Below are 25,876 nucleotides of genomic sequence, written 5' to 3'. Positions count from 1 at the left end.
CTTAGATGGGCAATACGCAGGACAATAAGCTGGGTGGGCCAAGAGCGGACCAGCAGTGGCATACAGAGTCAACGGGGTGCTTACCTTATCGAGCCAGCGGGCTTATATATGCTTGCTATCTGGGCCTGCAAAAAAAAAACATTTTAAGCCAACCACTTCTTTTAAAACTACAGCTAAACAATGTTTTTGGGCAGCAAGCAATGGATTTTGGACATCTGGTTCCCATCACCACCACTTTGAACAATTCTGACTCGCTAATACAGAGCATTTCACACCAAATGACTCTGAATGAGTTTGTTTACATACTAACCATTTTGAAAAATCGGTGGAGTTCCCCTTTAAGTAACAGAAAAAAAGATCATGTTAAAGTGCTTACCTAATTTACCTAATTAAGTTTTAACCGGACTGGCCGACTGGTGGATTAGTTAGTGTTCTTACCTAGTGTACACTAGCTAGTGTCCCAGTACACGACGTGCCAATTGGAACGCAGCCTTCATCGGCCCATACGTTCAATGCGTATCTGCGCATGCGCATAGCTGTCAATTAGGAGGAGACTGACTGTTGGCAAACTGCGAAAATGACATTTCGTCGCCTGAGGACTATTTTATTATTTTTTCCAGACCAAATGTGAACTGAAACGTATGAAAACACTGACCTTGAGGGAATCACGGTAGCAAACCAGTTCATCGCAGCTTAGGTTTGGTTGTAAGTTCAAAGGTTTGCTTGTGGAAACTGTCCAACGTCTCATAGAGTGAGAAACTGACGCTAGCAGGCTAAGCTAGCTAACGGGCTAACTGTAGTTGTAGCAGATAAAAACACAGCATTTGTGTGTTTTTTTCTGAAACAGCGCCGGTCGTTCACAGCGTTTACAGCGTGTTTAGTCCTTTTCATTCTTGTAGCTACTGTAGGTTATGTAAGCTGAACTAAAGCTGGCGTTACTCTGAGTGACACGTCGCTATGCTAATGCAACGTTAGCTGCTAAAGGTTAACATTAACGTTAGCTGACATAGCGCACTTTCCTGTCAACAAGCCGAAGCGAACGGCACCTAAACAACCTCTAAACTGAACTTAACGGAGGCATTTCAGTTCGGTCGACATGTAGACGTTACCCTTTTCCTATGAAACGGCTTAGTAGCTGTCTAAATAACACAGCTTATCAAAAATGAGGCGAGGTTGGAGACCTGACAGCTTTTAACGAACTGAGCCGCAGTGTCAGTCAGAAACAGTTCAATTTGAACGAGATTTTTCCTTTTGTTTTAGAGTATAAACTAACTGTGATCGCTTTAAAGGATAAAATGAGTCTTGTCGCCTTCTAGTCCTTCTAGTTAGGAGCCTCGAGCCGTGATTGGGCGAGTGTAGCATTGTGATAGTGGGTGTTGAGCTGGTTGGTTGTTTAGTTGGTGTGCTCTGTGTGCTGATGCTGGCCTGAAGCTGCTGATGGCTCGGCTGGAAAAGCTGGAAAACGGGCGGCAGCCCGCGGACACCGTGAGTTTACAGACTGTGGGCAGCCAGCTGGATGACGAGAGCTCACTGGGATCTGACTCGGAACTGAATGGCTTTCCCAGCTCAAGGGAGACGGACAAGTACGGGTTTATTGGAGGCGCCCAGAAGTATTCAGCAGATTCGTAAGTGCACATCTTACACACCCACCCACGCACACACCCACGCACACACACACACACACACACACATACACTGCTGAAATGCAGCCCCTCAGTCTGTGACAGTGGTTTTAAATGTGTCCTTATAATGCATAAAACACAAAAAAAACAAAAAAAGAGTTGCAGCGTAAAGGGAGTGAATTGAGAATGAAGTTGGAGGTGTGTTTGGATGAAGGGTGTGGTCCAAAATATCAAAATAGTCTTGACAAGGTAAGCTGGAGTCATAATTACATACAAGGGGTCCAAAAGTCAGAGACTTTTGTGAAAATGTTTCCATTTTGCATTCTTTTGTAAATTTATACTTTACAAATTTTACTATCAGCATAACAATTTGAGTGAAAAAGTGGAATCCTAACCCCCACACCTCACTTCTTGGGCTCCCACTGTATAGATTGTGTATGTGTGTGTGTGTGTGTGTATATATATATTATTATATATATATATAATTATATTTTTTATTTTTTATAGTCTCCAACCTTGCCTCATTTTTTCACGATTTTCATGTGTCATGTGTGTGTCATATTTTGACACACAGACACAGTGCACTACTAGTGCTATATTTCAAAATTAGAGTAATTAGAGAACAAAGAACTTTTATTTAACATTTCACACACTGTACTGCAGTAAATCCAATTAAACATAACTTATTATACTCTATGTAATAAAACATGAATTTGGTCAGTGTTCTTTACATACTTGATGATATTTATGATATGTTCACAAAAGCATATTTTTATTATGATAACATTTACTATGCTAATGGTAAAATATTGGTGTATTGCTTATCTCTTATTATTAGATAGATATTTATGTTAATATATTGTACACACAAGACGTATTTGCGACTGCACAGCCCAACGTTGGGTATCTGTCTGTATATGTGCAGGTAGGTGTCAGTATGTGTGTAGATGGGTGGGGGGGTTGTGTGAGAAGTTAATAATAAATGCTAAATTCTCTTGGCCCTGTAGAGTCATTCTGTCCTGTTGTCCGAAGAGGGACAGAAATGGCAATGATTTTTCATTACCTGCCTCTTTAAATCTTCAGATTATATTTGATGAAGTGGTGCAGCTGGTTGTATTGGATTGGCAGCAACAGCAGCAGTTTAACACCTTTAAAGCTCATCCCATTGTTGATCTGTGTGTGTATGCTCTGATGAATTTGCATGGACTTCTGTGTGTGTGTGGTTTTCTCGCGGGAAAAGTTGTTTGCTTACAGAAAGCAGTCTTGCAGTGAGAGATAAGTTCAGAAATACCCAGGGGACTAACTAAGGGTAATCTTCCCTCTTTGTGAGCCAGTTATCACAAGTGTTTATATCATGGCATAAACACACTCAACAAACCAGCTGCGGATGTGGCATCATTTGGATGGACTGTGTCCACGCTGATGCTGTGTTTGATACCGCCACAGCAGTGTTCAGACTAAGCATATTCATGTGTTTCTTCTTGGGTTGTTATGTTATGCATTTTATGATGTAAAAGAAAATTGTGATATCTAGAGTTGGGTTTTGTTACATATTTTACCCATACTTTAACTTTAATACTGATCCTAACTGATATTTTTTCGATACCTTCTTTTAAATTACAAACCGTGTGGGCGTGGCTTAAATTAGAAATGTTTGTGAGTTGCTGGAAGTGGGTATATTTACTAACCACAGAAAATGACGGACTAATCAAGGAGTTCCGACGTTAATCACCAGTCTAGATTTTGGAGCAATGCTTATTATGCTTATTAGCTTTGGTGTTGAAATTTGGTGTTGGCAGACAGAATATTTCTATGCCCAATAGTATCAACTGTGCTGTGTTAAAGAGCTCAGGGATCAATAAAGTTCTATCTATTTATCTGTCTGTCTGTCTGGCTGTCTGGCTGTCTGTCTGGCTGCTCTGTCTGGCTGCCTGTCTGGCTGTCTGTCTGTCCGTCCATCCGTCTGTATGTCTGGCTGTCTGTCTATCTATCTATCTATCTATCTATCTATCTACTATCTAGCTAGCTAGCTACCTACCTACCTAACTACCTACCTACTGACATAGTTTGACTGGTACTGTGAAAATAATGAATTTCAATGATAAGCCGTAATGATATTAAACAATCAGACATAAATCGGAAAGGTTTCGATTTGAAACTGCATCCCCTGCACTGCACCCACATCCATTTGCACTTTTCTGTACTTAAGTTTGTTTGTCTCAGTAGAAAATACTTGTTTGTGTTCATTATGCATTCACCAGGTGCTGCAGTCTGGTTTTAGCAATTCAACTTTGCCCAAAAGAGAAAAAATGAATGCTGGCATTTATTATATCATATCCTGGTGAAAAAAAACAAACCTATTGTATTGTGAAATTGGTATATTGTTACATTCTCACAGCACTGATGTTATATGCGGAATTAGTGTGACAGTATGCATCGCTGTTGATTTAAGGTTATTTTGGAGTGAAGCAATTTGAGACGAATTTATATGTTGATCAAAGCACGCTGGAATGTCTGTCAGCACCACAAACATTTCCAGATGCCAAGGTGACGATGATTATGCCATAGTTTTTGGTTGTAAGCAGAAACTTAGGGTGTGAATCTGAGTGGAGCTGTGTTTGTTGTTTGTCTGGATAAACCAGTTTTCTCTGATTGAGTGACGTTATCCTCCACCCGCTACCCAGGCCTGTAAACTGCCACATTACTGCTTATTATAACGGACTGAGCAGTCGGGGCTAAGGGTAAACGATACAGCAAAAATAATATCATAACACCATCAGACGTTTTCATGAAACGTTATCAGTCGTGATCTTAAACTTTTATGAAGTTTGCTGACGGGTTGGAACAGACAAACTGCAGTAGTGAAGCAGTAGTGCCATTTTAAAAAGCCTATGAAAAACTGTGTTTTCTGGCATCTGGTGAGTGATTGCTTAAAGAGTGTAGATAGCGTATGTGTCACTTAGTGAGCAGAGTCACTTTCTTTTTTTACCAAAGGGATTGTTGTACTGTGTCACTGATGAGCCACATACATTATTAATCAGCACAAAAATGCGTGAATGAAAAAAGTGACGTTTGAGCTTTTGTGCACTATATATTGTTGCTGCCCAAACAAAACCTTCTCCAAAACTGTAACTGTACAAGAGAAGAAAAAAAAAACTTCTTAATTTAGAATTTAAGTTAATGTCGATAAAGAAATGTAAGTTTTAAAAAAATGTAAGTTAAAAAAGGTTTTATTCTACTTAAGCTTGGACCATTTCTGTTGGTCGGTTCATCATGGAATGTTCACACAAATTAAAGCAAGGCTGACATGTTTAAAAAAATAGGGCCAAAAATATCTGATTGTGATTTTTCTATATTGTGCAATGTTGTGATTATGATTTAAATGCAATCACTTACTGTAAACTTAGCTCCAAGTAATTTTTTGACCAAGAATACCAGCACTTGAGGCGGTTATAGTGCACTAGACTGTCAGTTCACAAGCTCTGCCCTATTAGGTTAAATTTCCTATTTTAAATCTTGTTGATAACGTCGATTAATGTATGATATAATTATGAATTGCAGCTCTTGTGATTTGAAAACCACGCTCTTTGACATTTCAGTTTCAATAAAAAATGATTAATCCTTCAACCCTACACCCAAGTATTATCTGGGGGAGGCAATATAACCATATGTTGTTGTTGTCATGATAAATTATTGTATCATAGATCATTTTTGTGTCATAAAAAGAAAGGTTTGGACCAATTCATGAGAGTCTGTAGGCCTAAACAACAAGAACCAGTGTGCAGTAACTCCTTAGTAAGAAGTGGCCAATTGGATGGCATCATGTTATGCCATTATCTTTTTTTTTATAATTTTTTTACCAATTCATTTGATTTTTCGTATTGATTTTTTTTTGCCTTTTTTCTTTACAAATTTGTTCACAAACCTCATAAAAGCTCAACATTGTGACAGTTATGGTGTATAATCAGTATCAGTGTCAAGATATTATATTTGTGCCATATTTTAACATTATCTGAACACCGTATGTGGATATTAGATTTGACGCCACTCTTCACACTTGAGGCCTGCGTTAGGCCCTGGATCTGCCTCTGGAGTTACATAAATGAGTGAGAGTTGTACAGCATTGCTGAGTGGACGGTAGGCTTCCTGTTTCCTCTGCTTTATGGGCTTTGCTGCCCTGAGGTCATGCCAGCCCAGCCCTGCTGAGAGAGACTTTCATTCAAAACAGGCTCCAATTTTTTAAACATTTGCTTCAAGTCTTTTTAGTGATTATTTCATTTCTTTTGTGGCTCAGCACACACTGGGAAAAATATGCTAGTTGAACTGTTGGTTGGTCAGAGCTGATAAAAGGGAACCATGGCTTTCAGATAACACTTCGCTTGGTTAGTATCGTGTTATTCTTAAAGAGGAAGCTGTGGAGTAAAGCTGAGGGCTGTGTTCAGTAAAATTAAATTGACTCTAATCTACTGTTCTTGTCCAGTACTTAACCCTGTTTAGCCCGTCCGCCCTGGTGTTAAGTAACATGGCCTATCAGTTATCAGTAAACATTATTAACTGGACTTTTTGTTTGGGTGTGTTATTTATTTATTTATTCATTTTTTTTTATTTCCTAGCACAGTTTGTTATTAAAAGAGGAAGTGTATAAAATGTGTGCTGTGTTTTTTAAGGGGGAAGTTAGAATGAAACTATGGTTTAGTGGCTTCATGAGTGAATCCTTAAACCTTAACCCATATTAGCCACAGTTCAGCACCAAAGCATGTTGGACATTTGGCAGGAAGTTTTTTTTGTATCTTAATAATGTTTCACTAATGCAAACACTGGTCTTGCACTTATTAAAGTGTATTGTATATATTTGTATGTAGGTATCAGCACTGGCAAGCTAAAGGGCAGCTTTGGACTTTAGCCTATATACACTATCTTAAGCTGACAGGTTCCTGCTAGGCCACAGAGCACTTTTGTGACTCACTCTGGACAAGAGCATAAATGTAAATGTCAGACAGGCAACAAAATCATCCTGGTTGTGTGTTTATGACTGATGTTTCAATAGAGTGCCAGATAAGATCAGACATTTGGGAATCAGGGAGTCATTATTGTCATTTGCTATAATGTTTAAGCATAATTACATAATTACATAATTACACCAATAATTGCATAGGGGCACTACTGTTCTAAATTTTGGAATCAACATTTTTAATAATGTAAAACCAACTCTTGCACTCAAGTGCACACATTTCATTTAATATGCTAGTCTTTTGCAGTTTCAGCAGGTTTAAGATAATGTGTAGCACACTCGGACGCTGTATATGAAAGTGAAGAAATCTTGGACAAATTAAGAAAATTAGGAATGGAAAGAATTAAGTAAAAAAAAATCTTGTGTCAAAACTGAAGATAAAAACTCAAGGCAGAAAACTGGACACAAATTTGTTAGTTAGTGCAAAAACGTTTGTTAATCTTATGCAAACGTTTTTTTTGACTTTGTAAGTGAAACGAAATCAAATCTTCTACAACATTCTGCACATTTTAATGCACAAGTACTGTTTATTTGTGGAACTCAACATGTTGAAGTTATGACACATTTTATATTTTATTTCACTGTTTAGTCAAATTGTTTTCTAAAATGTTACACTTGGCAAATAAATAGAAATTGTGCATTAAAATGGTAGAAAAATGCCATAAGTAGGTTCTACGTTCAGGATGTGTTACCCTTTTCCAACAAAACATGTAATTTGACCCACTGTATTCAAACTTTTGCACACAACTATAGATAATTACAGTATATTATTTAGTATTTTATTACTTATTGTTTACAGAATTATTGAAATATTGGATCAGAGGTCAAAAAATACTTTTTTGGCGACTAGTTTGCAATATTTGAATCCACATTCAGTAAATTCATTGAAAATAAAATAGCAAATTGTTAATGTGGTAATGTACATGATGAATTACATTTATATTTGGGTCACATTCTGTATTGACGCAGTCAAGTCTACATGTCTGGCTGTTCTGTTTGTTTTAATGTGCAAAAATGATAAATATTCTGTTTTTTATTCCACAGATCAGGCTGGAAATCTTTTCTGCATATGTACAGAAATGTAACTTTGACTGACTGAAAGCTTAGAAGGCCACACTTTCAACAGAATTGTCCTTGTTTCAGTGAGCTATGAGTGAAAACGAGTTTGTATGAAATTACCCCCAGCTTCTGTTATCTTCTAAGGGTTAAGTTGTGCCAGTTAGTCACAGAAATGTGACTTTGATGAATTGAGTTTTGAACTTAGACTCAGTGAAAAAGCTCCACTGACTTACTGGTGAAATCAGCTCATTCTCAGATTTTGAGGTTTAGGCTGCCTGTGTAGTTCTGGGTGTAGTTCACTTCTTTAAACAGATGACTTGCTTTAGTCTGACGACTGTGGGAGGAGAGGCCTCACTACAGACGTCTACCACGCCCTCGTCCATCCCATAATTACAGGATCACGGTGGCAGGCCGGTGTGTAAATATTTATGCTAATGAAATAATAACCGTATTCTCATTTCATAAACTGCTCTTCAGCTGCAGAAGGACACATTTAGGTTGAATCTGCTTTACATCAGCGATGCCATATGAGAACCTGTTTTGGTTTCATAAACAACCTTTCAAAGCACAGTTCTTTAAAAAACACTTAATTGAAAGGTTCTTTGCTGCTTCTTTCATTCTTCCACTCCAAAGAATTCTGTTTACCCCAATAGTAACTTGCTCTGTTCCGCTTCCTTCCAAAGAATTTCAGATGAATGTGCAGACGCATCTTACTGGTAAGGCCAGTTCACCTCAGACAGTTATGTTGCAAAACTGAGTATAGAGCTCTGTGGCTACATACCAAACATAAAGCATCTGTGTGTACAGGGAAGTGTGCCGACATGTTAATATTGCTCAACATAAAAAGAGTAAGACTTTAATTTAGTAGGATTTCTTGCATGCAGAACCTACAAAAACATGAACTTGAATACCTGCATTCATGTGCTTTGAGCGTTGTATCAGATCCCAGCCACCTAGCACATGAATCGTTTGTCCCTCTGTGGTCAGGGAGACCATATGCTTCAGTCCATCAATGCTTTAACGAGTAGGCTTAATAAGAGTTTTGATCTGAATTGATCATGCAAGATGTTGGACAAAATTGATGCAACAACATGCAGCATATTTGGTAGGTTTCATTTGTAATTCTTTCATTGCCCGTGTTGTACTTCTTCAGTTTCAGATTCTTTTATTTTTAAATGTTAACCTTGGCACATACTTACATACATTCTATTCTTACAAATGGCAAGTAGTACCTTAGTACTACTTTAGTGTGACCTTTCACTATGATTTTTTTTTATTTGATAATGAGCAAGTTCCTCTGCTGTTTTGCAGACATCATAACAGAGTTTCATTGTCTAAAATTACTTCAGTTTCAGATTCTTTTTAAATTTTAACCCTGGCACAAATTTAAATTCTGAAGTAGGCATTTTATACTACAAATAGCAGATAGTAAACCTGAACTGAATATAGTTAATCATCAAATAAGGGTAGTAAAATGCATTAATGCATCATGGTGTATCACTCAAAAAAGGTTGTTTAAACATGCATTATTTTTATACTGTTTGATTTGATTGTAATAATAATATTCTTTAAAATATGCTCTCATTTTTGGGCAAGAGTTTTAAGCCTTGCCAAGGGCCTCCTTTCCACTGTGAAGTCAAATGGTTCTCAGGGCCACACTGGGCCATTCTGCGCTGGTCCGGACTCGTGAGACTGGTTATGGTTTCTTTTTCCATCTGTTGTACCGCTAAATCAGAACCGGGAAATACTAAAGAAAACTACACAAACGAGAGGCTAACTGTTAACAGGCTAGTAGCTGCGCACACACCATCCCACCACAAAACACGTTTGATTCCATGGATCACTCCAAAACCAGTCTCTCATCGTGCTCTCCTCTTCTTTGTTCTCTGAACAGGTGGTATTTGAGCACCTGTTTCTGAAACAGCCTGTGGGTTTTACCTGTAGCCGGATAGCTACATTAACATTAGTGTCGCCCAGGAGGGAACAGCGTCTGAGTCTTTATCCTCTAAAAGATGTTTTTAATCAGGGGTTCCCTAGAACCGAGCCTGTACTGCAGTGGGAGACACGATACACTCTCGCTAGCTTAGGCTAGCAAGCCACAGCTTGAAGCGCTACAGAACAGGTCAGATTTTGGCTTTCTGTCACTCCACCACCAGTTAACTTCGCTCTTGCTGTTAAAAAATTTTATCATCTATACTTATACTATAACACCGGTTTGTCGAATCGTACCTGCTCTGGGGTGTTTGGATCTCTTTAGCTATGATAAGTTAGCTAGGAGAGAAGAGAAAAGCCAGCTAGCATTAGCTTAGCTAGGAGGATCCAGCTCCAGACACGAGAGAAGGGATTTAATTTTGGCTTTCTGTTCCTCTAACGTAGCCACTCGACTTCGCTTCCTCAGATTTGAGTCATTATCATCTAAATTTGTGTCAGTAAAGCTTTTGTTAGTCAGAATCAAACCTGTTCTGTGGTGAACAGACCTGGCAGCATGCTAGCTAAGCTAACGATCTAGCTCACCAGCTACTCTCTCCTGGTTAGCAGCGCCGGTTTAACAGTTAGAAATTGGTTTTAGATTGAAGCTTTGATGTTTGTTGAATGGTGGATTAAAAACCGTGCACTGCTTTCATTTATTTGGCATCTGTTTGAATGAACTGAACTTGTTTGATTGTTTTTGGTTTTAAATTAATGCTGCAGGATGTGGTGGAACAATATCAACGTAAACGTGGAAGCGAATAGATACATCATCCCACCGCACAGTTCTGTGGTCCTGAGTACGGTCAGCTAACCATGCCAAAAATACAGGCTGAGCCCGGTTTTTAAGCGTTCCATGTGGAACTGTGTTTGTGTGGAAAAGCCACTGGAACGTTTTCCTTTTGTGCTCAGAGCCGTTCAGTACTGCAGTGGAAAAGAGTAATAATATAATTGTAAAAGAAAGTACATCATCAGACTCAAGTTTAGATTGTAGTGATATTTCAAGCCAGTATATGATGATGTATCTGTTGTACTCCAGATGAGTGGAGCGTTTAGGCAATGTTGGGCTACTGTGCTAGAATATCTGCATTTTATTAATTTTACTGCATTTATACTGCCCTACAAATAAATGCTACATTTCTCTATAGTGCTAATCCAGGTAGATTGAGTCCCAATTTCTACATTTTGTAACTGTCTGCCTATCAGCATGTGTGTCAGAATCGGCAGAAATGTACATGAAAAAATTTGTATTGTTATCAATTCCCATATCGATGCATCTCTATTAGAATGTCCACTGAACTAGAGAGGGACTTCACAAGAACTGAGTGAGTAAGAGGGGTTTAAGTAGAAGTCCTGAAGAAAATTGGATACAGGTGTGTGCTGGCCTGGAGAGGGGGACCAAAGGCAGTGGTCAGTATGCTGGCAAGAAGGTGTAGTGAGTAGTAGGTATTACTATTTTTTATAGATTAACAGTGGTCATTTTAACAAGTGAAGTAAATTTTGAAAATATTAGTCATTTATGCTTCAGTACCAGCTGGGCCATGACTTGCTTCACACACATTGCCTGATACAATCCCCGACCGGCCATTCCTTTATGTCTGCCTTATTTCTGGCGTACCAGCATAAAGTTACGACAAAACTCATACTTCAGGAACACCTGAGGTATACCAGCCCCCACTGCTAGTAGAGAGCGTGACAGACTTCCTTCCACGAAAACATAAAAATCCCCAAAAAGCAATCCAACGAAAAGCAATTTGTGTTTTAAATAGTTCCTCTCCCTCCTTCCTCAGGGCTCAGGATGTGCCCCCAGAAGTGCTGAGGCAGAGAGAGGTGAAATGGTTGGACATGCTGAATAACTGGGACAAATGGATCAGCAAGAAATTTAAGAAGGTAAGAGCTGTAATTTTCAGTCTTCTTCAAACCCTTTCATTGACTTGCTTATTCACTGCAGCATTTGCTAGTGCCAAGAATAGACCCACAGTCAGGCTCTGCATGATTTTAGCCTTTTAGAATGACCTCAGTAGTTTAGTGTGATCTTACCATTTTAGTGTCATCTTTCACTTAGTTTTTATCACAGACCTCTGTGATATGATGAGTACGTTCCTCTGCTGTTGTACTGAGATTTAGAGCCTCATATTTGGTTGCTCAGTTGCCTGTAGTTCCCTTAAGATTTGTCTTTGTGCTCAATGACTGAAAAGCAGTGTTCTTTATTAGAATTAGGCAATACTTCATAATCGCGATAAGTAAACTGTCCAGATGATATTTTTGTTTGTATTCAAAATAAAAACAAGAAAATTCTGCAGGCTCTTAAGCTGAGGGGGTCGAGGTCAACGTGAGTCATAATTCATAATGCATTTTCCTTCCCTGCAGTGATGTGTTTCCGAGTGAAATAAGCGAGGGTCTCTAAGATAGCTGAGCTTTTACTCTTAACGATAGGTGGGGCTTGTGGGAAGAGGGAGGTATAAGAAATATTGTAAGGGCTGGATATAGTATTATTTTTTTCGCTGCTCTTTAGTGCACTGTTACATAATAAAAAAACAGTAGGCGTTTTAGAGGCGTGATCACAGTTCTATCAAAGATTACAGGGGTTTTTTCTTTTAAATCATGTGATTCGATGAATTATGCTTAATATGATCTGGCACATGAACTAACAAGATAGAAAATCAGTCAGTTTTGACTTAAGTTTGACTTACATTATGAATGAAACTTTCCCCACTGTGCAAATAGTAGCTGTTTCATTTTCAAGTGAATATTTGTGATTGCATTTGTGCTTTAATTTCAAGCTCTGATAAAGGTTAGTTGTGTCTGAGTCTGACGCAAGTCATCATAAAACCAGTGGACAGCTTCTTTTGCTTCGTTAAACATGTGATAAAGTTGCAAATTGCCATAGTTCAATGATGTAGTTGGTCAAGTTAAAATTATTGAAATTGTGAAGATAATATTGTTACCCTTATACTCTGTGGCTAAACCACTATTCAGATAGCATTATTTTTGTATGGGGAGATGCCAGGACATCTGTAAAGTTGAAAAATATTGGTACAAATGACAGAGATTGAAGTGGCTGTTCGATTTACTTACAGCCTTTACACCAGAAAAGAGCAGAAAACGTCAAAACATTTAATTTAGCCGTTATTCTGTTCACTCTAAACATCTGTCTTGCTATCTTAGGTAAATGCAATGTATCATTAGCTTGGGAATGTACAGCTAACCAGTCAACATCACTGCATAAAATCAACCTTTTTTCTGTAAATTTTTTTCATGCTTTGATGTTCTGAGTTTCACACTTGCATATCAGCCTGATTTTAGCCACAGAGAACACATGTAAACACTTCTTCGAGTGCCTCCACACTTTACTCCTTTCAAATCACTGAGAAACGCCAGTAAAAATTACATTACCCTACATTACATTCTTATGCAAAACTAACCCTATATATATAGTGTTTTAGGCTCTAATGACGAAAGGATTAGCCTTTGGGTCTTTGTACATTTCCCTGAGCCGGGCCTTGAAAGGAATAAGAGTAATTCCTCATTGTTTAGAACTGTATCTGTTAATTTTTCTTTCTGTTTCTCTTTTCTTCTCCTTCCTCTTGTATCGTCTTTCAAAAGCAGCTTGTTCTATAAGCCTCTATGATTCAGTAATAGAGCCCGAGCTGGGTTTTGTCTGGACAAGTTCGGCATCTCAATGAACCCGTCTTGCACAGTTTTGTCGTATGTTTATATGTTGCAATAGCTCACTGTTTCTTCTCTTAAGCTCTCTGAAGCTTCCACTGGGTGAAAGAAACCTCAGGTAAAGAGAACAGTACCATTCTGAACCATTAACAGTAGAGTTACAGCTGAGTTTTTCTGAACTGTCATGGTTGGATTTCGTGTTTGCATGTTTGTCTGTGCGCTTGCTTAATAGCTGAAAACAGCTGGATTGTGGCTCTGCAACAAGGCACAATCACTGTTGCTGCTTTTTTATTTTTATTTAAAAAGTCCTATTAAACGAAGTATGCCTACCAAAGCATGTGCATCAGATCTTGCTGAATTTTCCCGTGATGTTGGAAAAAAAAATTTAAAGTCCTAGTTAAAAATGTATTTAGCAGCTCCCCTGTGCTTGATTACAGCCTTTGAGTGATTGTAGGACTTTTCAAAATGCCTTTGACAAATGACAGGCAGACAAAAATGCACGTAGGTGTCGTTTCTCAAAGCACAAAAACTGAAAAAGTGAAGCATGAATTAATGTGTTTATTGTGCTGGATTGTAGGATTTAATGCCTTTTATATGCCTGAAGGGACAAAAGTATTGACATTAATAACAATGTGCCTGACATTTTTGTAATTTTTGTAAAAGTTCTCCTGACTGATGCTATAACAGCTTTAGAGGGCAGCAGTAGGTAATGTTATTTTATTAGAGCTAAAGCTGTTTGTCATCAGTTGGGAGCTACTAACTATTAACAACTAGGAAGTGAGGCCACATTAGGCTACTTTAATAGGTGCACATAATGAACAAAAATTATTTTATGACAATTATTTCTATTTTCTGCTAAAATGTAATGTCTGTGACAGGCTCATTTAAAAGAGACTTACAAATAGAGGATTTGGGGGAAATTATTTACTACTTTTTACTATGAAAATGTTTTGTGATTACTAGTGTCTCTTTTAACAGTTAAAAACTTTCATTTTAATAATTTTTTATTTTAAATACCAAACCTGCCATTGCATTTTGTGTGTGTTTGTGAAAACATATGGAAAAAGTTTTGTTTTACTTGTTTTATGCTGTGTTGTTACTGCTAATGTGTGCATTGTATTGTGTTATGATAAAGGCCTGTGAGTTATTTTGAGCCTGTTTACTCCTGATATCAAAATGAATCCCAGTTTTGGCAAAATCTGATAGTGGACAGGTTTAAGTCTGTTCATCTGATCAAGGTATTCTTCAGGAAAAAGAGGGGAAAATGGTGAATATTGTCCAATATATACTTCTGTTCAAAAGTTTACAGTCAGTGTTGTCAATAATATACAAATATTTTGGTATAATAATCAATAATATCACAGTATGTGATTCCTGTACTATATCACAGATTTCAAATAGACACTGCAGAAATTAGATGTGTTCAGAATGATAAACAGAGCTGTAGATAATTCTAAAATTACAGAGAATAAGTTAAAAAAAAAAAAGGTAAATGATGTGACAAGAATTACTGTAAACAGATAATTACAGCCTATTATGCATCATCAAACACTGACTTGAAATATTGGTCAAATCAAGACTGATGTCTGATGCTGGTTGCTGATTTCTTTACCGATGCCAGTATAATTCCAGTCAGCGTGCATCCCAAATGTTTGTTTCATATAAATTAAGCTATTAATATGAGCTCATAGTCTTTTGAATGGTAGTGTATTATACCACATCTGGGAAACACATAGATATCAGGTCTGAATGGCTGTGTGATAAATTGATTCTGGATATAACAGAGCTTTTCTTCTCACTCACAGGTGAGGCTGCGATGTCAGAAAGGAATCCCTCCATCGTTGAGAGGCAGGGCGTGGCTTTACCTGTCGGGAGGAAAAGTGAAGAAAGAACGAAACAGCGAAATGTTCAAGGTCTGAGACGCTCACTTTCCTTCTCTCAATGAGTAATAGCTTGCTCAGTTTTTTTTCTTCCCTGGGTTGTAATCATCATTCCGTACTGGTATTGTTTAATTCTGCAAGGAAAAAAAAAGATTTCAGTGTGCCTTTCAATTTACTCTCCTTTTAAAGTAAAGCGTTGTCTAAATGCTGTCATCGAAAATGAGGTAGTGAAGCCACGTTTGTAGATTTGTTTTGAGTTTCCATTTTGAGCCAGCACAGGAAAGTGCTTCAGACTTCAGTCGCCTCTCATTGTTTACAAGGATTGAACAAGTGTTTCTGACTTCTAAAATAGACCCTTAATGTCTAAAACCAACAGCAGCTTGATGCAGTGCTTTAACACTTTAACACAGACTTTCTCCTGAAGGGTAGATTTCTAGTCTACACCCAAGGTTTCCAACCACCAGGCCACGGATCGCTACCAGACCCCAGATTGTTTAAAACTGGATTGCAAATGTTTCTGACTGTAAGCAGGGTGGAGTTAGTAACTGTTGGGCTGTAATATTGTTATTAGTAGTAGTAACATTATTATTATTAATGTAATTAATATAAATATAATTGTATTTTTTAATTAAGACTTGATTCTTATCAACATCATGTCTCTGTATGTAAGAATTTATTGTCAACTTACAGCTGAAGTCAAAAAAAGAAGAAACTGAAAACATTCACAGGCTTTTTATTGGGACTGTAAAGTATGAAAAACCCACCAAAGACAAGAATAAAAACAGCGTTCAGTATCAAATAAGATGACATCTACATAAAATATGGATTTATCGCCACTGGGGATGCTAATGAGCCAAAAGCATTGTGTGTGGTATGTAGAGAGAAGCTCGCCTTTCGGAGACAAAACATTCCTCATTAATAGTAAGACATAAGATAATCTTGTGTGTAGCGGCATCTAAAGAGGTGCATAGGTACTTGAGTACTTGGTTAACCGTTCAACGGGCCAGTATTTAATATACTAAAATCTGTGGACACCCTGTCAATATTGCTTTCTAACCATAACGAGATGAAGGCGAGTGTATGTAAAGCCCACAGCAGCTTCTCTGAGCCTGGCAATAATGATACGAAGCTGAAGTCAGCTTCTTGTTCACCAGCTTCTTGTTCAAGCTCAGCATGATTTTTCCGACATAGCGCTAACCATGCTTGGAGCCGCAGAACCGTTCGGTAGGATGATGTAATGATGCAGCTATTCGTAGATTGGTTCTAGTATTATGCCACCTTGTTATTTCAAACTCAAAAACAATCAAATAAGTTTGCTCAGATGCCAAATAACTGAAAGCAGTGCACAATTTTAAATCCACCATTCAATAAATGTCAAAGCTTCAACATCACACCATCTTGTAAATGTTAACCAGGAAAGAGTAGCTGATTAGCATTAGCTTGACTAGCATGCTGCCAGCTCTGCTCACCACAGAACTGACACAAATTTAAATGATTCTGACAAACTGACACAAATTTAAATGATAATGACTCAACTCTGAGGAACTGAAGTCTAGCAGCTGTTGTTGGAGGTACAGGAAGCCGAAATTAAACCGGTTCTGTGGTGTTTGGAGCTGTAGCCTCCAAGCTAAGCTAATGTTAGTCAGCTTCTCTTAGCTTGTCTAGTCAGATTAATAGCCAAACAGTCCAGTACGGGTTTGATTCAGTTAACCGGTGCTCTGTTATCACAAGCGTAGATGGTAAAAGCTTAGAACAGCGAGAGAAAAGTCGACTGAATGGTGTTGGAGTGCCCTGTTCTGTAGTGTTTTAATTTGTAGCCAGTTCGGCTAAGCTAACGCGAGTGCACAGTGCCTCCCACCACAGTACAGGCTCAGTTCCAGCGAACTGATGCTTTAAAACACCTTTTTAGATGATGATAACTCATATCTGAATGTGCTGTCGAGGTGACAGAAAGATAATTAATATAATTGTTATGTGGTGCTTAGAACTTTACCCTGCTGGGTGACGCTAATGCGAGTGTAGTTAGCTGGTTACAGGCGCAACTCATCGCAATACAGGCTCAATTTCAGTGCCGGATGCCCAGATACCACCCATTTAGAGGATGAAGGATCTGAGAGCACTCTGAGGGACCAGTGTTGGAATGACGGTGGAATCATTGTGGTGACAGAGGGAATGTTGTTGTGGGTTCTGTGTGCAGCTGTTAGCCTGTTAGCAGTTAGTCAATCTTTTGTGTAGTTTTCTTAAGTATTTCCTGGTTCTGTTTTAGCGGCACAGCAGATGGAAAAAGAAACTATGCAGGACGGTACAGAACGGCCCCGTGAACCATTTGGCTCGACAGTGGAAGAGAGGCCATTCAGAGGCCAGAATGTAACTGCTGCGCCATTGAAGGTGGAACAGGAAAGAGAAGCTGGCGAATAGGAAGAAAGTTTCAGCCTCAGTGCTGAATGACGTTTTTTGCCCGCAGGTCATTTGTCTCATGTGTGCATCACTCACATTTGAGCTTTGATCTATGATCATCAGATTCTGCTGGAATTTAGTAAACATTAGAGGCTGTTCACACTATCAGTTTTAGCTGAGAAGCTGCGGAGCCTCTCGGCCTGTAGCCAGAGACAGCAGTGCTGCCTGAAGCAGCTGGCTGAGCGAGGAGCACTGCACGCGGCTAGCCAGCTAGTCTCTATTGACAAACTCAGCTAATTTACCTCGGGCTGCAACTCACTTCACGAGAGGTGAGCGAGTCAGCATGTTTTGTGCTGTTGGTATGTCACATTATCTGCATTTATGTGCATAGTAACAAAACTAATACCATAAAAAGAATCTCAACCGCTGTACCAGATGAACAGGTATATCGGCCACTACTGCAAAGAGTCCTCATCAGCATCCAACGTGACACGCCTCAGTTACTCAGCCAACACAAATTCCTACTGATTTCCTTCGGCTGTGTTTGAATAGGAAAATGTTCCTATGCGTACTACTGTATTTTTGTACTATGCCAGTGATGTCACTCTGAGAGATATGCAAAAGTTTCTTATGGCTATTCCCTCTCTTTCCTTGCAGTTAACTGGATATGTGTATGTGAACTCCTAAGGATACCTGAATGCCAAAATGAGTCAGAATTCACATCCCTAGTGGCATCGCTTCCTCTACCTGTTTTATCAGAGATATCATGGGCTGTGATTTAGCCTGTGGTGTTAAGAAGACTGGGAATCCTTGGTCTGCACCACTAGGGACATGTGTGACAAAACAGAGAAATACACCTGTTTATCTTAATATTTTGTCTGTTAATGAATAATTGTTTGACAGTCTAGTCCAAACTACATGTGTGTGCATGTGTGTGTGTGTGTCACTCGTGGCGGTTGCAAGGCAAGCTGCATATGGAAACCACTGTAATCATGTAATCAAGAGCAAACCATTTGATTTTAGCCACAGAGGCCACAGACACGACAGTGACAGTTATAATATATATATATATATATATATATATATATATATATATATATATATATACACACACAAGATATATTGTTTTCTTGTTTATTTGATTATTATTATTAAGTTAATAATTCTGATTTACGTATCCTTGGCCAGGGTTTTTTTTTCTTTGTTAATTTCTGCGAGAATTCATAACTGATTAAGGCAGATCTGTCACAACTCCGTATTGCATTGTTGTCGTTTCCAGGAGCTGGACAGCATGGAAGGAGATCCGAAGTGGATAGATGTGATTGAGAGAGATTTACACCGACAGTTTCCTTTCCACGAGATGTTTGTGTCACGAGGAGGACACGGGTCAGTGTTTAAAAGTCTGTGTTTGTGAATACTTAGACAATTCAGGAAGATGCTGAAATGTTAGAACCTCTGAGCAGCACATGAGCAAGAAACTTTGCAGCTGTAATTCTACAGCCATTCACAGAAAACTCACTGTCTTGCTTTGAATTGAATTGAATTTGTTAAGGACATCCTCATTAAAAGCCAGTCATTGAAATAACTGAAAAAAAATGTATGCTTAGAAAAAAAGTCAATATAGACCATAAAAAATCTGCAATTAGTGGAGTCTTGAATGTAAGATCATGTTACTTCTATTATAAATTTCTTTCTCTATCTGTTTGTGTGTGTAGGCAGCAGGACTTGTTGCGAGTGCTGAAGGCCTACACTCTGTACAGACCGGACGAAGGCTACTGCCAGGCTCAGGCTCCCATAGCTGCAGTGCTGCTCATGCACATGCCTGCTGAGGTCAGTCTTGCACAACTTACACTCACTGCCTTTTGAAGGAGAAAGCCCTGCAGATTTTACTGCTTTCCCTGATTTCCTAGACCTACATCTCCATCCTTTATCATAACATATAATGTAAAGACAAAATTCTTGTTTTCCTGTAATCTTCCATCAAAAAAAGGATGCATTCTTTTCGCCTGTCTCTACAACATATTCTGATTTTTGATTGCATCACTGTGCACCAGCGAGCTGAGAAAAATATTATTAACCAACAATATCCTGTTTCACCCTTCACCCCACCCCCAACCTATTACTGAGAGAAAACACTCAGCGAGCTCAGAGACCCTCCCTGAAACTGTCTTGCTCAGAAATACAGCATGAAAGGAAAATGCACTATGATTTCTCATTCGTGTTGACTAAAAAAGGAACATTTTATATAATAATTTAATTATTGTATAGAAATATTTCACTTATTGTGTTTGTGTGTATATATGTGTGTCTGTAGGATGCATTTTGGGGGCTGGTTCAGATTTGTGAGAAATACCTCCCTGGTTACTACAGTGCAGGCCTGGTAAGTCTAATACAAAGATGTGAGTTTGTTTGAAACTGATAGAGCTTGGCTGTTTAAAAAGGCTTTCCATTTAAGATGACCCTAACCCGAGACAGTTTAGGGTCAGTATCCCGGACAGGGATGAAGCCTGAACTACATTTTCTTTTCAGTGGAGAAATCTCCATTCAAAACGCTGTGTAGTTGAGGACTAATAGTAATGGGTGAGGCATAATCCCTGTCTGAAAAAATGACCCTTAAAATTGTAAAGTAGGTTTGAAACATATTTAGTATTGTCAATCAAAACCTTTCGTCAAACACCATTTGAAAACACCCACTGTTCTTTTACGCTGTGTGAAACATTTCCACCCGAAGCAGAGAAAAATGGCCCACAATTCCTTGGAATAAATCTCTTTAAACTAACATATCTTAAAGTTAATGTTAATGTATTCATTAACCATCTGGGATTTTTGGAAGTTTTGGTTATGAAGTTATGCGTTTGCTCCGTTTGTTTGGCTGATCAGTGACATGACATGAATTGCACTGATCATAACATGTCAATCTCCTTAGTTTTGTTTACCACTGTAAACAAAGATCTACCCTGGCTCACCGGTTAGCTAAACTGCCAAGATCTTGGATAAAGCCGTACTGTAAAGCCCATCTGATAAAAGAATACGAGGTGTACTCTCTGGAATGCAGCCATTGTAATAATTCCTCCAGCTTACGCAACGCAACAGTTTAACCAGCCAAGAATTGAGCACTAATTAAAAGCAGCTAGAGAAACAAAGGTCGGCCTATCAAATTATGCTTCCTCTGGTGAAGGTTTTAATTGAAGGGCTATACTTTGTGCCAACTTGCCTCAAAAAAAAGTGTTTTCCGTTTTTTGCTTTGTTTATATAGCTATTAAATTTACTTATTCACAAAACTGCACAAGACAACTTACACAATATTTTGTTGTAATACAATCCAGAGCATCTTCTGAAAATATTCAATCCAGCTTCCAAGATATGAATGTTTGTCTTTCCTTTCTGGTTACAAGCTAAGCTAGCACATTCTCTGGCTGATGTGTTATGGGAGTTCATGCGTCAGGAGTCATTTTTCACATTCCATTCATTACAATCATATCTTAGATTTGCTGTATTCAGTCAAAAATCAAGAAGTAAGGCTCCTGTGCACTAGTTTTGCTAAACTGTCCAAATGTTTGTAGACAAGTGTTTCTTCTGAAATTGAGGGTGTTAGTGGGGAATTTGTCTCACTTTGCTGCATTTGTCCCACTTTGACCCATTACTCTTCTGGGAAGGCTTTTACGTCAGTTTCCAACACCTGTGGGAACAATGCTGTGAGGATTTGATTGCATTCAGCCACAAGAGCATGAGGTCAGGTATTGATGTTGGATGATTAATTCTGGACACTCCAACTCATCCACATGTTTTGTATGGAGCTCCATCACTCCAGAAAACACAGTTCCACTGCTCCTCAGCCCAGTACTGGGGGCCTTTATACCCCTCTAGCTGACACTTGGCATCGTGCATGGTGACCTTAGAATCATGTACAGCTGCTCCAGAGTGTCCCATTCTATTGTCATTGCTCTTCTATGGAAAGTATACAAGCAGAAGTGGTATTTATGTGGTATTTACTAATTCCAACAAACATTTGGACATACAGTGCATGCTCTAGGCTGTGGACTGTTTCTGTATTTCGTCAGAAAGTTCAGCATTTTGTAGCACTCAGTAGGAAGAGAGTAGCGGGAGCGTGGCTACACTGCAGGTGTGTTTATTTTACCACACTTTTGGAAATGACGTAATCACAGGATCTGTAGAAAATTATGTATTACAGCCATCAGCCAGACACCACCCTGCTACACTCTGAGGTTATTCAACAGCGCCATCTTGTGTTGGTCTTTGTATGTGTGTCTGTGAACGTAGGAGGCCATTCAGCTGGATGGAGAGATCCTGAATGCACTGCTGAAGCGTGTGTGTCCTATAGCATACAAGCACCTGGACAAGCACAAGATCGAGCCCATCCTGTACATGACAGAGTGGTTCATGTGTGCATTCTCCAGAACTCTCCCCTGGGCCTCTGTGCTCAGGGTGTGGGATATGTTCCTGTGTGATGGTGAGAAACATACATCATTTCTGTTTCCTTTCTGGATCTCATGTGTTTGTCTTTTGCCTGTCTTTCCAAAAGTCAAATGATGTTTTGCTGATTTTCTTGATATTGATATTATTATAACTTAAATAAGTGACAGTTGTGTGCAAATTATTGTTCTGTCGTTTTCTTTAACGTGCCACATGACTGTTTTTTTTTTTTTCGTTGTTTCACTTTTAGTTAACCATTCTTTTTGTAGAATCATTCTAATCTACGGTTAGTTCAGAAATGTATAAAGTAGAACATATTTTAGGCAGTACAAACAGAACGCCACCAACTAATTGATTATACAAATAAATTCTTTGAATGTCACTTGGAAAGATTAAAAAGTAGATTTTCAGTTTGGCAAAGAATGCAGGAACATGCGAATATGCAAATGAAACAAAGAAACTCCAGCTCTCTGGTAGTGTGATAAAATGTGCAGGTTTGTTTAGTAGAAGGATACCAGTGAGCCTGTTTAGCAATATTTTGTATTAAACAAATGCAGAAATCAACTGGATGTTAACAGTCTTACATGCCGTCAGTGCAGAATATAGTTATTATTATAAATTAATAAGTAATATTAGAAATCAGGGCGGCACGGTGGCGCAGTGGGTAGCGCCGTTGCATCACAGCAAGAATGGCCTGTGTTTGATTGCCAGCTGGGCGACCAGGGTCATTTCTGTGTGGAGTTTGCCTGTTCTCCCCGTGTCTGCGTGGGTTTCCTCCGGGTACTCCGGTTTCCTCCCACAGTGCAAAAAAACATGCAGTCAGGCCGATTGGACATGCTAAAATTGCCCCTAGGTGTGAGTGAGTGTGTGAATGTGTATGTCTGTCTGTCTGCCCTGCGATGGACTGGCGACCTGTCCAGGGTGTATCCTGCTTTCCGCCCAATGACAGCTGGGATAGGCTCCAGCACCCCACCGCAACCCAGAAGGATAAGCGGTTTAGATGATGTATGTATGTATGTATGTATTTATTAGAAGTCAACCCAGTAGGTAATTATACATGGTAATTATATGAAAGTGTAAGCTATAAAGTAAGGCTCTGTAGCACTCATGTGGAACTTTGTAACTGAATTTGGATCAAGTTTATATTGTTTATTTAAAAAATGTTCAGATGATGATCGTCTAAATTTACATTATAGTCTAAGCTTACAAAGTACACATCCATGCATGATTCAGCTTTCATCTTTTTGCTCCACATCTCTCTTTTTGTTTTCTCTCTCTTTTTCTTTCTTTCTTTCTTTCTTTCTTTCTTTCTTTACTGTCTCTAACTATTTTTGTGTCTCTCTCTGCCAGGTGTGAAGATAATATTCCGTGTGGGTTTGGTGTTGTTGAAGTGTATGCTGGGCACTCGTGAGAAGCTGAAGGCCTGTCCTGGTCAGTATGAAACTATGGAGCTGCTCAGAGCCCTGGAGCCCAAATACATGCAAGAGGCCTTTCTTGTACAACAGGTAACAATTTCAAATGCACACACAGACAGTGTTCTGTCCTTAAATAAACTATTCCATATAGAGGCTAAGATATAGCCAGCCTTAACCATGACATGTCTACTGTAATGATTTTGATGGTGCTGATGACTGCTATACTGAATGTGCTCTTAGAGGATGGAGGTTTGTCTTACTAGATTTTAGTATTGTTAAAGAAAAGAGGAGAAGGGTCTGGCTGCAGACATGCACGCTCAGCCTGATACGCACTGCCAGCCTATTGATGACATCAGATAAAACATAAATGTCGACTTTATTCACAGAAAAAACAAACAGGCTACCACTGAAACTCATGAAAGCCATGCTGAAGACCATTAGAACCATTAGGAATAAAAACTGATGTTTTTGCTTGCTAACGGGAATTGGCTTGATGGTTGCCATTAAAGACCATTAGGAAATGAACAACTGTAAATGGAATCAGTCACAAAAACTGATTAAATTATTTGAATCCTTTATACTGTGATATCAGCCCATCAGGAAAGCACAAAATACCCATAGTGACTACTGAAAACCACCAGGAACCAGTAGATATTAATGGATTATATAGATTTTAATGGGTTCTATGACTTTTTTCAACAGGGAGGTACATTAAATATAATTCTCTTGCTGTGTTATGGACGAAAAATGGATTAAGTGATGATATCGCTAAACAGAAGCAGCCAAAAGTTAATGTGCCGTTGGGCTGCTTTTGCCATTATGGCAGAGAGTGCATGTGCACGTGACGTCACTGGGGCTGAGAGTGCACATCTCCAGCCAGACTCTATGGGAAAAGAGGGTAAAGTTATTGGTGAAAAAAGTAAATTTACACAATTTTCCCCTCTTACCCCAAATGTGGCATTGTGTGAAGGACGTCTAAATTATTACATACTTGCCCAGAGTTGTAATCTTAAACAGACTTGCTTAAGTGGTTTCTAGCACTGTATTATATACTCTTGTCAATAGAAATGGACAAAGGTAAGCCTCCAGCTTCAGTATATCCATATCTATCCACTATGTGACTATATTTGGGTAAAGTGGAACATGTGTAAATTTGATATGTATCGCTTTAAACAATGATAAGGCTTCTAACAATAGGCTTCATGGGCTTTTAAGAGTAATCAGTTTTCATTGGTTGATCTAAATACTTCTCTCCAATGTCTGGTTTATTTCTCTTCTCTATTTAGATGTTCTGTATTTAGAATGAGTCTCTATTCAGTATTGTATATTCATTGAATTTATTTGAAAATAACAAAACTCTCCTGTGCTGCAGGTGCTGGAGTTGCCTATCTCAGCGCGTCATGTGGAGCGGGAGCACCGTGTACAGCTTAAACGCTGGAGAAAAACGCATGGAGAACTCAGATACAACGCTGCTCCCAGAATGCACGGTGCTCGGATCATCATGGACGCCGAGCCTCACACACGGCAAGATCTCCGTCAGAAGCCTACCATCATCGTCAGTTACCCATCTGCCCCTGAGCTCAACCCTGACTTCAATCGGGGTAAAAAGCGAGGGACTCTCAGGAAAAATCCAGCACCTGTTCCAAACATTCCAAACCCATATGCCTTACCCAGTGACCATACACCTGCCCAGCAAGCAGCCCCTGCTAATCAGCCTGGCCAGCCATCAGCAGTAGCAGAGCCACCTAACCAGGCACCTCCGAATCCTGCAGCTTCAAAGAAAACATCTCAGCCATTGCAGCAGCCTTCACTGACTAACCAGCAGGAGCCCGTTAAAGAAGCACTTCCTCCAATAGAGGGGCTCAAACTGTCTCCAAACAATTCAGTCATACAGAATTCTTCTGCACCAAACACTTCATTCATTGAGCCTACAAACCCATCTGCTCAACCTTTGTACTTTCCACCACCACCAAGCCCCTGTCTTAACGAGCTGCCCCCACCACTAAGCCCCTCTCTTAATGAACTGCCACCACCACCACCACCACCACTAACTCCACCTCCTCCACCACCAACTCCAGCTCCCCCTGTAGTGCCACTCCAAAACTGGCGTCCGCACCTGCAAGACTACCCACCTCTCCATACCTCAGGATCTGTTAAGACACCAGTTCCCATCCCTGAGGACTCACAAGTCCATGAAATTGTGGAAAACTCATCACCTGTTTTGGCTCCACCACCCACTACAGACTTAGCCCCTCTGCTTACACCCAAAGCACCTGCCAGCGAGGACTTTACTGCTACGCATGATAACCACACTCTATGCCGCTCAAGTGAAAGCGTCAACAGTTCAGAGGACACTTACTTGTAGCTCTTTGTCACTATGGGAGGCAAATCCAGCCCAAAAAGAAATTAATATTAAAACCA

At 39.2% G+C, this 25,876-nt stretch overlaps 1 protein-coding gene across 1 annotated transcript; it reads left to right on the top strand.

The window, feature by feature from the left end:
• Window positions 1–533: 533 nt before the first annotated feature.
• tbc1d10aa (TBC1 domain family, member 10Aa) lies at window positions 534–25,876 on the top strand. The gene is made up of 9 exons (XM_036578425.1): window positions 534–1,625; window positions 11,451–11,550; window positions 15,135–15,242; window positions 18,886–18,992; window positions 19,322–19,436; window positions 19,921–19,986; window positions 21,888–22,077; window positions 23,391–23,545; window positions 24,828–25,876. Exons 1-9 carry the CDS (start codon window positions 1,438–1,440, stop codon window positions 25,818–25,820), a joined length of 2,022 nt encoding a protein of 673 aa, XP_036434318.1. The 5' UTR covers window positions 534–1,437; the 3' UTR covers window positions 25,821–25,876.

The sequence above is a fragment of the Colossoma macropomum genome, unplaced genomic scaffold, assembly GCF_904425465.1.
Source record: "Colossoma macropomum unplaced genomic scaffold, Colossoma_macropomum, whole genome shotgun sequence".
NCBI classification, from domain to species: domain Eukaryota; kingdom Metazoa; phylum Chordata; class Actinopteri; order Characiformes; family Serrasalmidae; genus Colossoma; species Colossoma macropomum.
The sequence above is the reverse complement of the archived record's forward strand: the minus strand, read 5'-3'. Positions and strand labels throughout refer to the sequence as shown.